Raw genomic sequence first — 15,306 nt, forward strand, 5'->3', positions numbered from 1 at the left:
TTCGTCCCTTTTCATCGCACCAACACACCACAGAGGGCGCAATCATAATGAAGTCGTTTTGAGGGTACAGGATGAGGCAAAATTAAGAAAATAAAAATGAGTATGTTAGCCGTTCCGCAACATAAATTATGCCTACGAATTGGAAAAAATCAATTGAAAAAATCAAATATTGATACTTAGCTGTATTCACTATGAAAATATCGCCTCAAACTGTGATATTTTTAATTTTCTTTGACACAAGTCAAAAGAATAGAATGTCCAAATGTCACACGTGACAGTCTACATGTACATACATACAGGATGTTTTTCAGGAATTTAGTTAAGTTAAGGTTCATATTTTTGTTTTCAACCTCTCTTCCTAGTAATGGCAACCAGGTATGATCCATTTACACAGAACTAGTCGCAATACACTTGCTACCTGTTAAAATAATATATGTGAATTCTTTGAGTTTCCTAATTTTTCCATGAGCTTCTTTGGTGATGATTTTTGTTTTTTCCCATTCTATAGCGTGATCACCTGATGATTTAAGAATATGATTTGGTTTTTCCTAATAGTTTTTGTAAATTACAAACTAGAGGTCTGTGTCATCAAATGACAAATTCCTACAAAAACACCCACTATTCAACATAAAGAATGTTTCGAAAACAAACTATGCTTCCAAAACATATATCCAACGCACGAAACTAATATTGGTCTAGAACTAGCCGGTTTTTATTGTAGAAACAAATATATACGAGTACTGCTACATACCATAGTACAGTGAGAACCTGATCGGTGGTTAGTCTGCGACTACTTTCGGCAGTCAGGTAAACAACACAAATGTGTGGTTTGGTAAAAAGTTTTCCTGTAGAATATTCTTGGCAGCCATTATGGCTGGCATACTGAGGAGACTTCAGTTGATTGGTCGATATTAAGGTTGTCGGATGTTCATGGTGCATGATTCCCAGCTTGTTACTTACAGCAACCTTTCCATTTGGGGACATATGTAGGTATATGAGGTTTATGTAGGTAACTCAGCTACACCTTACTGTACACCAGATTTAGGCATGCTTGGCTTGGGTGAAACATCGTTTGAGCGTGAGCGTTTGCTAACCTGCTCGGTAGGAATTCGTTTCCTCTTCTGATGTAGTTTCTGCTTCTGCTGTTCGAACCGAGTTTTGTCCTTGTGTGCAGTTTCAGAATTTTAGTCAATTACAGTTTTCAAGCATATGAATCGCATGCATTCATTGTAAAAAGTCTAGGGGTCAGTGGTTGAACGTAGCCAGACATTGTTGAAATTTCAAGGATACAGTTCTGACGATTTTGTTTTTTCGTCATTATGATTTTAATCATCAATATCAACTGAAAGGTGGCAAAAATCATATGAAAATCGTCGATTTCGTCAGAATTTTTATTGTTTGGTAATCATTTTGATGAATTAGTTATAATTAGTCATATCATTATCAAAACTATAAATGGTATTTTATCAAATTGAACTTTTCATCTGAAATATCCCATTTGAGATGAATGAACATAGTCTTTTGAATTGTTTTGACATTTCCTAATAGTATTTCTATTTTGCTTGTCTCGTTTGCGCGCTCTTTTGAGCAACAGCATCTCGCTTCCAAAATGTCTGATCTTCTTCTGGTAAAAAATTCTGAATAGTTCCATATCTTTGAATACTTATTTTCAAGTACAATTTTTCATATAGCTTATTCAATACCTAGTTATTTAGGCCTAGTTATTTAGGCCAATGCATAAACATAATGCATGATCTACACATCCATGTATAGAGTTACTTATTTTCAAATTGATTACTTCCTTCTTTTCTTTGGAAGATTCTCTCATCCCTTTTTTTTGTATCAGATGGAGTAGTAGAAAGCCAAGAACTTTCTTTCTCAAAAATGTAACCCCTTCAATTCAAATAATGAAACATTTGTAGGCTGGACAGAGTTTTGTAGTGATTATATATATTAACCTGTCAACCGATTGAAATTGACATGACTCGGGACTCCTTTTGAAGGTCAATCCTCACATTTGAATTTGGAATGGAAATTTTTTGGAGTTTACATTTGAATGAAAATTTTTTGGAGTTCATATTATTGTTTCCTTTTTCTGAAAATAATTCCGAAATAATCTGTTGTATGTACACTAAGCTCATTCGAGTAAAATGCATACAATACTATAATTTCAAAAGAATGGTTTTCAGCAAATTTTTTCGTGTGATAAATCAAGAAATTATTTATATTTATTCGATGTCGAGACCTACGGTCATATGTGAATACCAATTTCAATAAACTAAAGTTACTAAAAGTTACTGAATTGGAAGATTATTGTAGAATATCTAAATTTCAATTGAAGAAAATAATATATCTTTCAGTATTCTCGGTTACTTCTTCATATCACAAATCTTCGTCACATAAGTTCATTTCATTTCTACCCTTCTTGTTATTCACTTTTTCTCATTTATCCTAATTAGAAACGTGTTTCCTCAGCTCCAATATGGAAGTGTCGTTCAATCGAAATTGTTCTCAGAAACAAGTAACAATAAAATGTTATGTCTAGTTTTTAGAACACTTTGTTGCTTTCAGAATCATTACGAGAGGATTGAATGGTCGTGCAACATGTATTCTTTTACAAATAGTTCGTTATTTATTTTCAGGCGAATAAAGAAGTAGCTCTCAGCGTCAGTGAAAATGAAATCCAGGATGAGGAGTTTTGGGGACATGAGAACATTGGTAACGCCACATTACCAACCACTACTGTACTTTGTGGAGAAATTTACAGGAATTATGAAGAGGTTAGTATTATAAAAGATCAATTATTCTGGATCTGTATACAAAATTCTTCATTCGAACACATATTTTTGTCGAATGTTTCAGTCGATACACATTTTCAAATACCAGTATATACCATTTCATTAAAGTTTTTTTTAAATAAAATTTCAATATTATAACTCAAATTCATTTATTCTATACTTGTATCACATATTATGTTTATGGAGGCTTCTCAATTGAAATATAATTAGTGAAGAGTCTGTTATACCAGGTGGCAAAAATTGCACACTATGCAACGATAAAAGATACGATATTGCTCGAATTATACATAAAATGTACTTTTAGGAATACAATGAAGTCATGTTGGAAAAAACATACTACCTTGAGCCTTTCTTGAAAAAAATTGAATTGATAAATTTGGTTTTTCTGGTTTATCATACAAAAAGAGAAAACATATATAAATGTTTTTGATTTCAATCCAAGAAGACTTCAATATACACTCATTTCATTCTTCATTGGTCGTTTCGTTCACTTAAGGTCACCCTCATATTGTTTTCAAATACGAACCAGTATTTGAATAGCAAATTCAGAAGCCTCTTTTAATCCTACATCCATCAAATCGAAGCAGATTATTCCATATCTTGCTCAACACCAATGAAATGTAAAATATTTTTTCGTGTTTGCTTGCTTCACTCAAGAAAATTATTACGATATTAAATAATGAAGTTGAATAATGAACTTTTGACATTTTTCCAAGCACAATTGATTTTTCATTACTCATTACAGGCTTCAAGTTATTGTTCACTTCATCATAACAAATCAAGTACTTACCTAGATATATAATTCCAGATACAATCAATCAACTCGATTATGACAATGTTTTTTTTGGATGAAACGTCGAGAAGAAGTTGAAATTGGTGCAAAGGTAAATGCAGGATTGGGAGAGGTATAATAGGTTAAAAAAAACAGGTCCGCATTGATGAGGGTGCCCCTTGGTGAACAAAACGTCATGTGTAATATTTAATGAGTGCATGTCACAGCCTTCATGGAGTTAAATCGAAAGCCCCCATTACATTACCATGACGTAGGCAAAACTAGTTCGGAATATGCAATGAAATTGAGTTCAAGTTTTTGTGTTGTATAGTCAGTAGAGTAGTGAAAAAGTCGAATTCAATTGTCAGTGTGGTCAATTATTGTTCAACTAATGGGTTAAAGGTAACAATATTCACTAACTTGTTCAATTTCCCTGTATTGCATTCTTCTTTTTTTAAACAATAATTTCAAGAGTCTGACGAGGTGTCTTCGCTCCTTTGTTACATTGCGTGCAGCAAAAGTCGCCGTTTGTATCTGACTTGGTTTTACTTTTCGACTTGGTCAAGACTTTGGTTTTGGTTAATATATAGAAATGAGAAGATAACCTTTTCGTACCGTCGACAACAACTTTTTATTTGCAAATCTCCCTGTCAATTGTCTTTTATACAAGGTTAAACAGGAAAATTGACACAAACATACTGTAAAATTAAATGAACAAGATTAACAATAACAAACGTTTTGAATTAAACTTCCGCAGGAACACTCCCTCCCAGTAATGAAATCTTATCCATCACTATTCTTCATGTTAATCAACATCTAGAAGATAAAGTTTGGTAAAAGGTCTTCTGTATGTACCAATATTTATTTTTATATCGACCACTCCTACATTGCCATCTGCACCTGGATATGTTGCAGTAACTACACCTTTGGGCTAAGTATTTCTCAAGAACTGGCTGTCGACTAGAACCACCATGTCTCCAATCTTGATTTTTATTGTGTGTGATGTGCACCATTTTGTTCTTCTGGTTCAATACCGGCAAATATTATTTGATCCAACGGCGCCAGAAATGATCAGCAAGCAATTGAGATTTTGGCCATTGTTTCCTTGTGATAAAGTCATTTTCTTCAAACTTTCCTACAATGTGTGCTACACTTGGCTTGAAAATCATGGTATCGGCCTTGATACATCCAATGATGGTTTTTGAATCTGTTCAAAAATAGCATGAGTCAATTTTGATATTGTGACTTTTTTTATGCAAACTGCCAGTCTACTTCCCAGAACCGTAGCCTGAAGTTCAAGCCTTGGAATAGACATCATTTGTTGGATGTGGGCTACTCTGGACTTTGACATAACGAAACTTGTTTGAATGGAATCTTTTTTCTTGATTCGAAGGTAGACAACAGCTGCATATGCCTGGGCAATTGCATCACAGAAAATATGAATCTGAATTCCTTCTACTTCAAAAATATTGGAAACATAACAACGAGGAATGGAGAAAGTTGAGATTTTTTCAATATTTCCAACCCATATTCTCCATATTTTCATCATTTCTCAATTCAGTTCATCATCCCATCCAATTTTCGAACGCCAAATATCCTGAAGAAGTATTCGAGCAGCTATTGGGAAAGTATTCAGGAAGCCAAAAGGATCAAAGACTGGCATGACTCTTTTCAGTACTTCCCTTTTTGTTGCGTTTATGGCAAGTAATATTTTGAGGTCTTCGGAGTCCCACTTTATTGAAAAGGAAAAAATATTTGGGTTCCAAAATTCTCGCAGTGGGTAAAGGCAACTCCTTTTCTAGGTCCATATTTTTCCTCTGGAATTCCGAAGCTCTTCTGGTATGTACTTCAAAACATCTTTGGAATCACTAGACCACTTTCATATGACAAAACCTCCCCGACTATGAACTTCGATCACATCCGATGATATTTTTTTTGCTTCTTCAATTGTATCTACACTATCGAGGTAGTTATCGACGTAGTGTTGCTCTCTAATGGCTTTCACAGCTTGTGGAAATTCTGCTTTAAATTCCACAGCATGTCTTCTCATAACATATTAAGCCGATGTTGGAGATGATACTGCCCCGAAAATCATAGCCGTCATTTCATATTCTTGTGCATGACTCCATCTGTCTCCCCACAAAAATCTCTGTGCATGCCTATCCATAGATCTGATTTGTTTTATTGAACATATACTGAATATCTGCAGTCACAGCTATATTTCTCTGTCTGAATTTGGAGATGATGCCAAGTAAGGAATTCAGCAGGTCTGGACCTTTCAGAAGAACATCATTGAGACTAATTCCATTTGTTTCCGGTGCTGCATCAAACACAAATCGTATTTATCCGTGTTTATTAGGATTTGTTACCGCAAAATGTGGCAGATACCAAACATTCATAGTATCCTTTGATACCTCCTCCGCAGGCAACATTTGAGCATACCCTTTTTTTAAATATTCACTTATTTTATTTTCGTATTCAAGACCAAAATCTTCGTTTCTGTTCATCTTTTTCTCTATGGATTTTAATCGGCACAGGGCAGTAAGTTTATTATTTGGTAAAGTTACATTATCGTTTTTCCATAAAAGTCCAGTTTCCCATCTGTTTGCAGCTATCCTTTTTGACGTCTCTTTCAAAATTTCAGAGGCTCTGATTTCATCTGGATGTTGAAATGTTTTATAATATTTTACACCCCAATTCTCAATTTTGAAAGAATTTTTAACTAGTTGGTCCAAATCGTTATACTGATGGTTTATAAAAAAGGAAAATTCTTGATCTACTCGTCCAAAATACTGATTTGTGTTGTTTCCATGCACAACCCATTCCAACTTCGATCTAGATAAAATAGGTTGGTTTTTTCCTCCTTCGTGGACTTCTCTAGCAATGATGAGATCAATGTTGTCCTATCCGATAAGAATTTGTGGTTTCACACAATGCACAGATTCAATTTTCACTTGTTGATGATGATTCTATCTCTTAGATAGACTTTTAGAGTTCGAAGAATGTACAGGAAGAGAGATTTGTTCAACAGAGTTTCAAACTTTCTGTTGGTCCAGTAGCACCTCACCAATACAGCATCAATCATGGTCACCGTAGAACCTTCATCAAAAAGAGCATAGGTGTTGATTTTACCTTTGGGGCCAGTTAATTCTACAGGAGCTATTCTCAATAAAACTTCAGACTCCTTGATCCTAGCGAATGATGGCAGACTTGCTCTTCGGAGTTCTCCAGTACTGTTTCAGGCTCTTTATGTAACAAAGGATGATGTTTGTAAAGGCAACCATTAACATCACATGTTTTCTTGCTTTTACAAAGTTTTGTGTGATGTGATGATCCTAAACAACAGAAACATACTTTATTTTTTTTTACCCAGTCCCAACGTTTCTCAACTTCTAATTTTTTTAAGTTGTGGCACTTTTCAACTTTATGTCCCTCTTTCTTGCACAATTTACTTCTGAATTTGATTTATCTGATTGAATGGATGTGGTACAGACATATCTTTTCTTTTTATCCAGTGCTCTTTCAGGAACAACAAACATTATGGCCTCACTTATTTATTCAAGCCAAAGAGAAAATTGAACAATTGTGACAGACTTTTTCAGACGTTTCAATTGCACTATTTGTTTTCCCCATTCTATTTTAAAATTTGTGCTCAATTTGATCACTGCGTCGTTCAAAAGGTTTGGATTCAACAAATATTCATCACGTTTTCAACTTTGCACAGTAACTGCCAGATTTTGAATTTCATTGGAAAAGTCTAAAATATTGTAATCTGTCTTCTCTCAAGTCGGAAATCCTCCTCGAACAATCTATTTGGGTAAATTTTCGTTATGTGGACACCCGGCGATTTTGAAAAAATTTTTGATTGTACTTACGTATTTTGATGCGCAGATTACGAATCCGAAAGAAAAAAGCGGCGCTCTCACTTATTTAAAAAGTTACGGCCCTTTAAAGTTCAGAAAAGGGCAACTTTTCAGCCTTCTTTTTCACTAAATAAACTATTTAAAAACACAAGCATTTATTCACTAGGTCACCTTTACACCTTATTGCTCCTTCTTTAACACTTTTCACTTCAATAATCAACATTTTTCTTATAAAAATGTTAAAAAATGTACGGAGCTGCTTTTTGGTTACATATCACTGTATTTTACGTTTTTAAGGTTAATGATGTGGTTGGTACGACTGTTGCAGTCCATATTCCTGAAGTAATTCAAATGTTTTTTACCTTCATTCTTTAGAACGTAAATTGGTTTTTGATGGTGTATTACGAATTTGAAATAGTAGGCGACGGCAAATACCAACCGCTTTTTTTCTGAAATGTCACTATTCACTAACCTAAAAATGGAAGAATGTCACCAGGATAACCATTCGTTTTTAAATTAAGTTTTTTATAAGAAAAATGTTGATTATTGAAGTGAAACGTGTTAAAGAAGGAGGAATAAGGTGTAAAGGTGACCTAGTGAATAAATGCTTGTGTTTTTAAATAGTTAATTTAGTGAAAAAGAAGGCTGAAAAGTTGCCCTTTTCTGAACTTTGAAGGGCCGTAACTTTTTAAATAAGGGAGAGCGCCGCTTTTTTTCTTTCGGGTTCGTAATCTACGCATCAAAATACGTTAGTACAGTCAAAATTTTTTTCAAAATCACCGGGTGTCCACATAACGAAAATTTACCTCTATTTGCTCTTGTATAATTATATCGGGTCTACCGAATCGTTTTTCCAGTGTATTGATAATTTTGTCAACTTCTTGAGTAAAACTGATCAAGGCGTTAACAGATTCTCTGGCTTTACCTCTTAGACATTTTTGAAGTCGCACAATATTTTCGGCATTGGAAAATCCACAAATGTTTGTTGTTTCTTTGAATTGGTTAACAAAAATTGATCCACTCTCTAGCTTGTCCAGAAAATAGTGGAAGTTCCTTGCTGAACGACTGTCTGGCCATGAATGTGTTCAGTTTCTGGTCTTCCATCATATCTTCGTGGGAGAAACTGTGGAGTTGCATTTTATCATTTGTTGATTCCATTCAATTTTTAATGAATGACCCTTTACTAGTTTGTATTTTCGTTTCTTCTTCTTGTTTTGAATGAATGGATACACCACGACTTTCAAGTTCAGCTTGTTTGAACATAGTTTCTTTCTCTATTAGACGTTTTTCAATTTCTGCTCGACGTCTTTCCTTCTCAAGTTGAATTTTCAACTGTCTGCGTCGAATGGATTTACTACTTGAAACTTTGCTACTCCCTGGAACTTCAATTGATATTTCTGAAAGTATTTTTTTCTTTCTTTCAAATTATGCCGGGATTTCTAGTTTTTCCATATTTTGCAAATTTATGGTTTTAGATGTGTCATAGATTTGACAGCTGTTGTCAAAAATTGCTGGTTCTTTTGCCTTCATCCTTTCACTTCTTCTTAAAAGTACTGAACGTGAAGCAGACATCTTCCACAGGGTTGTTCTTATTGAGAACTCGAAGGACCACTTATGTATCTGACTTGGTTTTACTTTTCGACTTGGTCAAGACTTTGGTTTTGTTTAATATGTAGAAATGAGAAGATAACCTTTTCGTACCGTCGACAACAACTTCTTATTTACAAATATATCTCTCAATTGCCTTTTATACAAGGTTGAACAGGAAAATTCACACAAACATATTATAAAATGAAATGAACAATATTAACAATAACAAACGTTATGAATTTAACTTCCGCAGGAACACCGTTATACAGCCATATTTTGTTAAGGTGTCTTTAAAGTTGAGAGTATTATATGAGTTGTCTTGTAATTATCTTCCTCAAAGCCGTTCATATGAAACTGTAACAATTTTGGTCAAAAAATACTGAAAATTAATTCTCTATATATTTATTGTGCATTTCTGTAAACTTCATCACATTTTAGGCTCATAATTTGAAAATTGATTTCTGAAGCATGAGCTTTTTAACAACGTTGACGTTATCTGGGAGATCAACTTTACTGTTTGATACATTTATTCATCCCTTTGTTGAAGGCAATCTGACAGAGCTATTGATGTTTATATTTCATTAGGTGGATAACTTTTATCATATATGCTTTACCTAAAGCAACAGAAGTACCTGTATTGATGCGTTCGGACCGTATAAAAGGACATACACAGGATGACAGGTTCAGATAGATTAGTGCCTAGAGGATGACAGCACGACCAGCTGTCTAATGCGCTCGCAGATAATCAAATAGAAGTTAAAGAACTTCAAATCCTATTTGTATTTTACATTGATATATATATATATATATATATATATATATATATATATATATATATATATATATATATATATATATATATATATATATATGATGTTTTTCTTTGATAACTTTTCAAGTGAATATTCAAAATCATCCAAATTTTGGTAATTGACTAAACAAATGAATTCCTTCGATGAGCTTTCATGCAGGAGTCAGTTGTTTTGCTACAAAGTCAGGAACGGACTATCCCCGATGGTCCACACCCCAAAACTTTGAAATGACAGATATTTTTCAATATTTTTCAACAAATTGAGGTTACTTGGACAATTTTATGAATAAAAGTACTCGTGTGGAAAGTCGATCGGAGCAACGAGTCTTGATAAAAATGTAGTTTCACTCGACGACATCAAACCCGCTCGTCCACCATTATTTGAAATGAATAATTATCAAAGCAGAAATAATAATGATAACGTTAATTCAACAACATTTATCCTGAGATGTCTACCATTATTCGAAAATATTAGTTTTTAAGGAAAATGGAAATGATAGGTAAAATGTTCATAACGAATTTTTATAATGCAAACACGTTTAACTAACGAAACTCAAGAGCCTCAAGAGCAAACAGAAATGAAAAATCCGCTGCAGAAACTGCTCGATATGACCACCTTCTCTCTCTATACATTTTCTTAGTCTGCGAAGACACCCTCTCTGTACTTGAAATAGCATTCCAGGGTCGTTTCGTATGGCTTCACAATGTAATGTTATTCTATTCAACAATGCATCTCTTGTGTGAATAGGTGTAGCGTAAACAAGGCTTTTTAGATGCCCCCACAGAAAGAAATCCAATGGATTTAAATCCGGAGACCGCGATGGCCATGAATATGGCCCACCTCTACCAATCCATCTATTGTGGAAAATATGGTTCAGATGGTCACGCACAATCAAACTAAAATGAGGAGGAGCGCCATCATGCATAAACCACATATCTCTTCGGGTTTGCAATGGAACATGTTCCAAAAGTACATTCAAATCGTTCTGAATGAACTCCAAATAACGTTCTCCATTCAATCGGTCCTGTAGAACGAATGGTCCTATAAGATGGTTTCCTATGATACCAGCCCAAACATTCACGTTGAATTTCCGTTGGTGTTTGGTTTGCAATATCCCATGGGGATTTTCTTCGGCCCATATATGGAGATTATGAGAGTTGATAACTCCATCTCTACTGAAACCTGCTTCATCAGTGAATAAAACTCGATTAATAAAAGTCATATCCTCTCTTTGCCTATCCATGAACCAATTGGCATATTCCAGTCGTGCTGGAAAATCTTGAGGTGTCATGGCATGTACCTTCTGGATGTGAAATGGGTGGAGCAGTTGTTCCCTAATTATTCTATGAATAGTGGACTTGGATGTATGGAACTGTTCTGATAGATTTCTGATGCTCATTGAAGGATCATCAGCGACGGCTTCCAAAATATTTTCCTCCAATACAACGGTACGTACAGTCCTAGGAGCGCCCTCACCACCTCGTTTTGGCAAAACTGTACCTACAATAATATCGAAATAAAACAACGTGCTCAAATTAATTATCAATTATTACATACCTGTCTCCCTCAAGCTGCGATCGACACGCTCGAATGTTTCTCTTGACGGTACCGTTCGATTGAGAAAATGCTCGGAATACAGACGACAGAACAGTAAACTGTTCGGCCATATCGAAAAAATTCAAAATATCCTATAGAATATTGACAATACAATGATAGTCATATGACAACGCACCACTCAACAAAACAAAATCGCATTCCAGTTTCTCATTTTTTATCAAAACTTTCTAAACGGTTTTTTTGTCAACATCTGTGAAAGAAATGGAACATAATTATTCCCTGGATATTTTTCACCTGATCATGTGCAGCCGTTTTTGTAGTTCATTCGTTTGCTTTTTATTAGTATAGTAAATATTTTTTCCGATGTGCGTTTTTTCAGCTAAATTTAGATTCGTGTTAAAGAATTTCTCCCATAAAATTATAATTATCAGTGAAACTCCTCAACAGTTTAGCTGTGAAGAAGAATTTGAAATATTCGAATGTTGAGTTTCATGAGATTCAGATAACTGATCAACACGAAACGTGATTATTCCACACGTTTTATGTACATACAAAATATGGAATGAATTTGATATTTCATAGTAGAGTAGCTTGTTAGTTTAAAAACACCACGAATCTACAGAACTTGATATTTCTTTTGAAAAAATATCTGCTGTCACAATTGTGACTTAAACTTCCATATAGGTACTGTACTTTTTGTTTACGACTTCATTTTAGCATACTTTGTATCATTCCTGTTATAAATGTTGTTGAATTAACGTTATCATTATTATTTCTGCTTTGATAATTATTCATTTCAAATAATGGTGGACGAGCGGGTTTGATGTCGTCGAGTAGAACTACATTTTTATCAAGACTCGTTGCTCCGATCGACTTTCCACACGAGTACTTTTATTCATAAAATTGTCCAAGTAAACTTATTTTGTTGAAAAATATTGAAAAATATCTGTCATTTCAAAGTTTTGGGTTGTGGACCATCGGGGGTAGTCCGTTCCTGACTTTGTAGCAAAACAACTGACTCCTGCATGAAAGCTCATCGACGGAATTCATTTGTTTAGTCAATTACCAAAATTTGGATGATTTTGAATATTCACTTGAAAAGTTATCAAAGAAAAACATTTTTCATTTTGTAACTTCGAAGGCCCGTAACTTGGTTACGAAGACTTTTAGGAAAAAAAGTTATATGAAATACTGGTGATATTTTGACCCCATCTATACATTCCCGAGAGGAAAAGAGGAAGTCCAGGGACACCCTGTATATATATATATATATATATATATATATATATATATATATATATATATATATATATATATATATATATAGAAACAGAAGTTAATATATATATATATATATATATATATATATATATATATATATATATATAGAAACAGAAGTTAATATCGGACATAGCACTCAAGAAAGTGGCAAACCATAGACACGTGTTTCGAGCTTTTGGCCCATCATCAGTATGGTGCAGCCAAGTGTAAGGATGAGTGCTATGTCCGATATTAACTTCTGTTTCTATATCAAGACACTCAATAACTTTCATTTTCGTATAATTTCTTGGACCCGGATGTCACGCAGGTAGCTATAGCCGCCTCCGTGGTGATTCTGATAGTTCGCACAAGCAATCAGACTGCTCAACTCCAGAGGCAAAACTCGGTACATGACAATACAGGTACAATAACAGAGACAGGAGAGGCAGCTCAGGTAATAAGACCAAAACAGGTAGTCGAGCAAACACAAGTAGTGGCAGCAACGCAGGTAAAGGGAAACATCCATCCCTATAAATTGAGACACAGAGTTTGAATTAATCAGTCTAGTTGAAAAAACCAGACATCAACAGAAGATGGCAAATGAGACTTTGCCGAAACGTTGTGAAAATAATCCTTATGGGGAGAAAATACACAGAACACGGAGCGAAACCCGAGAAAACAGCTCATCATATATACTATATATATATATATATATATATATATAGGTGTATACCCTTCTTGTTTTAAATTATCAATTGTAGTCCCATTACATAAAAAAGGAAGTAAAACTGAAGTTTCCAATTATAGACCTATCTCCCTGATTTCTAACTTTGCCAAAATATTTGAAAAAATTTTGAAAATTCGTATTACAAAATACTTAAATAAATACAATTTAATATCAGAACATCAATTTGGGTTCAGGGAAGATAGGTCAACACAAGATGCAATCTCTTTTCTGACAAGCAAAATTTATAAATCACTAGATACAAACAAAAAATCGTTATGCATTTTCTTGGATGTTGCAAAGGCATTTGACACAGTGTCTCATAATAGGATGTTGGAAAATTTACAGGATTTAGGTTTCAGGGGCAGTGTTTATAATTTGATGGTAAGCTATTTAGCTGGAAGAAAGCAAAAAGTCAAAATAAATGATAAATTAAGTGAAGAAAATTTAATAACATATGGTGTGCCGCAAGGTACGGTTCTAGGGCCTACTCTGTTCACCATTTACATTAATCATTTACTTACCTTGAATACTGAAGGTTCCATTATTAGTTTTGCAGATGACACGGCTGTTTTTTATCAGAGTGAGTCATGGGCTGACCTACAACAAAAAATTAATCAAGATTTTATTCACATTATAGACTGGTTTGATTATAATTTATTAACTGTTAATTACTCAAAAACGTGCTTTGTCCCATTTAGTTGTTATGAAAATGGTTTACCAGATTTTAATGTTGTACAGTTACATGTCAACAATAAAATAATAGAAATAAATAGAGTTAGATATATAAAATATTTAGGTATAACAATTGACGATACTATGAAATGGAATATACATATACAAAATGTAATTAAAACATTAAGGCCTATGCTATATAAAATAAAATTTCTGAACCGATACTTAGACTTACCTGTGATGAAGATTGTATATTACTCTCTGGTTGAATCTAGGATAAATTACGGAATATTGGGATGGGGTGGAGCCGCAAACTGTCATTTGTCCAAACTTGAGACTCTACAAAAAAGATTCCTAAAAATAATATTTAAAAGAGACATGTTGTATCCTACAAACCTTCTTTATCAAGAGGCTAAAATATTTGATATTAGTCAGTTGTACTACATACAGTTAGTGTATTTTCAATATAAACATAAACGTCACGATTATATAGACCACGTACATAACACTAGAAATAAAGTAAAAAAATTGATCAAAACAGAACTGGCACTCAAAACAATTGGTCATCGAAGTCATTTGCATTCAGCTAGTCGAGCCTATAATATACTATCGGAGTCCATTCGACAGGCAGAACATTTTAAAAAATTTAAAAAATTAATTAAAAAATTCGTTTTGGACGAATATATATATATATATATATATATATATATATATATATATATATATATATATATATATATATATGAAATCTGAAGCTTTCACGGATAGGAATATGCTGAACTGGTTTTTCTGGGTATATGATCCGTGTATGTGATATTATCTCTAATTTCACCGACGTTTCGACAAAATCTCATTTGTCATTATCAAGGTGTGCTGTTACGTGTTCAGAAGTTTTGGTGACCTTGCTCAACTCACTTCTTACTATAATGGTAAAATGGTATTCGTTACGTGTTCAGAGGTAGAGTAGTCCATAAACCCTCTACTACCTACTATTTAAATGTTGTTGAGTTTTACCTGAGTTCTTCTTCTTCTTCTTAGTTGACCTCATCTCCCCGTTAAGGTATCGAATATGAAATCTGAAGCTTTCACGGATAGGAATATGCTGAACTGGTTTTTCCGGGTATATGATCCGTGTATGTGATATTATCTCTAATTTCACCGACGTTTCGACAAAATCTCATTTGTCATTATCGAAGTGTGCTGTTACGTGTTCAGAAGTTTTGTTGACCTTGCTCAACTCACTTCTTACTATAAT

At 33.9% G+C, this 15,306-nt stretch overlaps 1 protein-coding gene across 3 annotated transcripts in view; it reads left to right on the forward strand.

Moving 5' to 3' along the window:
- LOC111514274 (lutropin-choriogonadotropic hormone receptor) overlaps positions 1-15,306 on the forward strand; it is a 796,850-nt gene that overhangs the window by 734,196 nt on the left and 47,348 nt on the right. For all 3 annotated transcript variants that reach the window (XM_074176962.1, XM_074176963.1, XM_074176965.1), the window contains one exon: positions 2,643-2,780. In XM_074176962.1, coding sequence (XP_074033063.1) covers positions 2,643-2,780 — 138 coding nt within the window. The remainder of the gene's footprint in view (positions 1-2,642; positions 2,781-15,306) is intronic.

Source organism: Leptinotarsa decemlineata, unplaced genomic scaffold, assembly GCF_025532065.1.
Source record: "Leptinotarsa decemlineata unplaced genomic scaffold, Ldec_3_MD MMD2_P_RNA_scaffold_14, whole genome shotgun sequence".
Classification (NCBI taxonomy): Eukaryota; Metazoa; Arthropoda; class Insecta; order Coleoptera; family Chrysomelidae; genus Leptinotarsa; species Leptinotarsa decemlineata.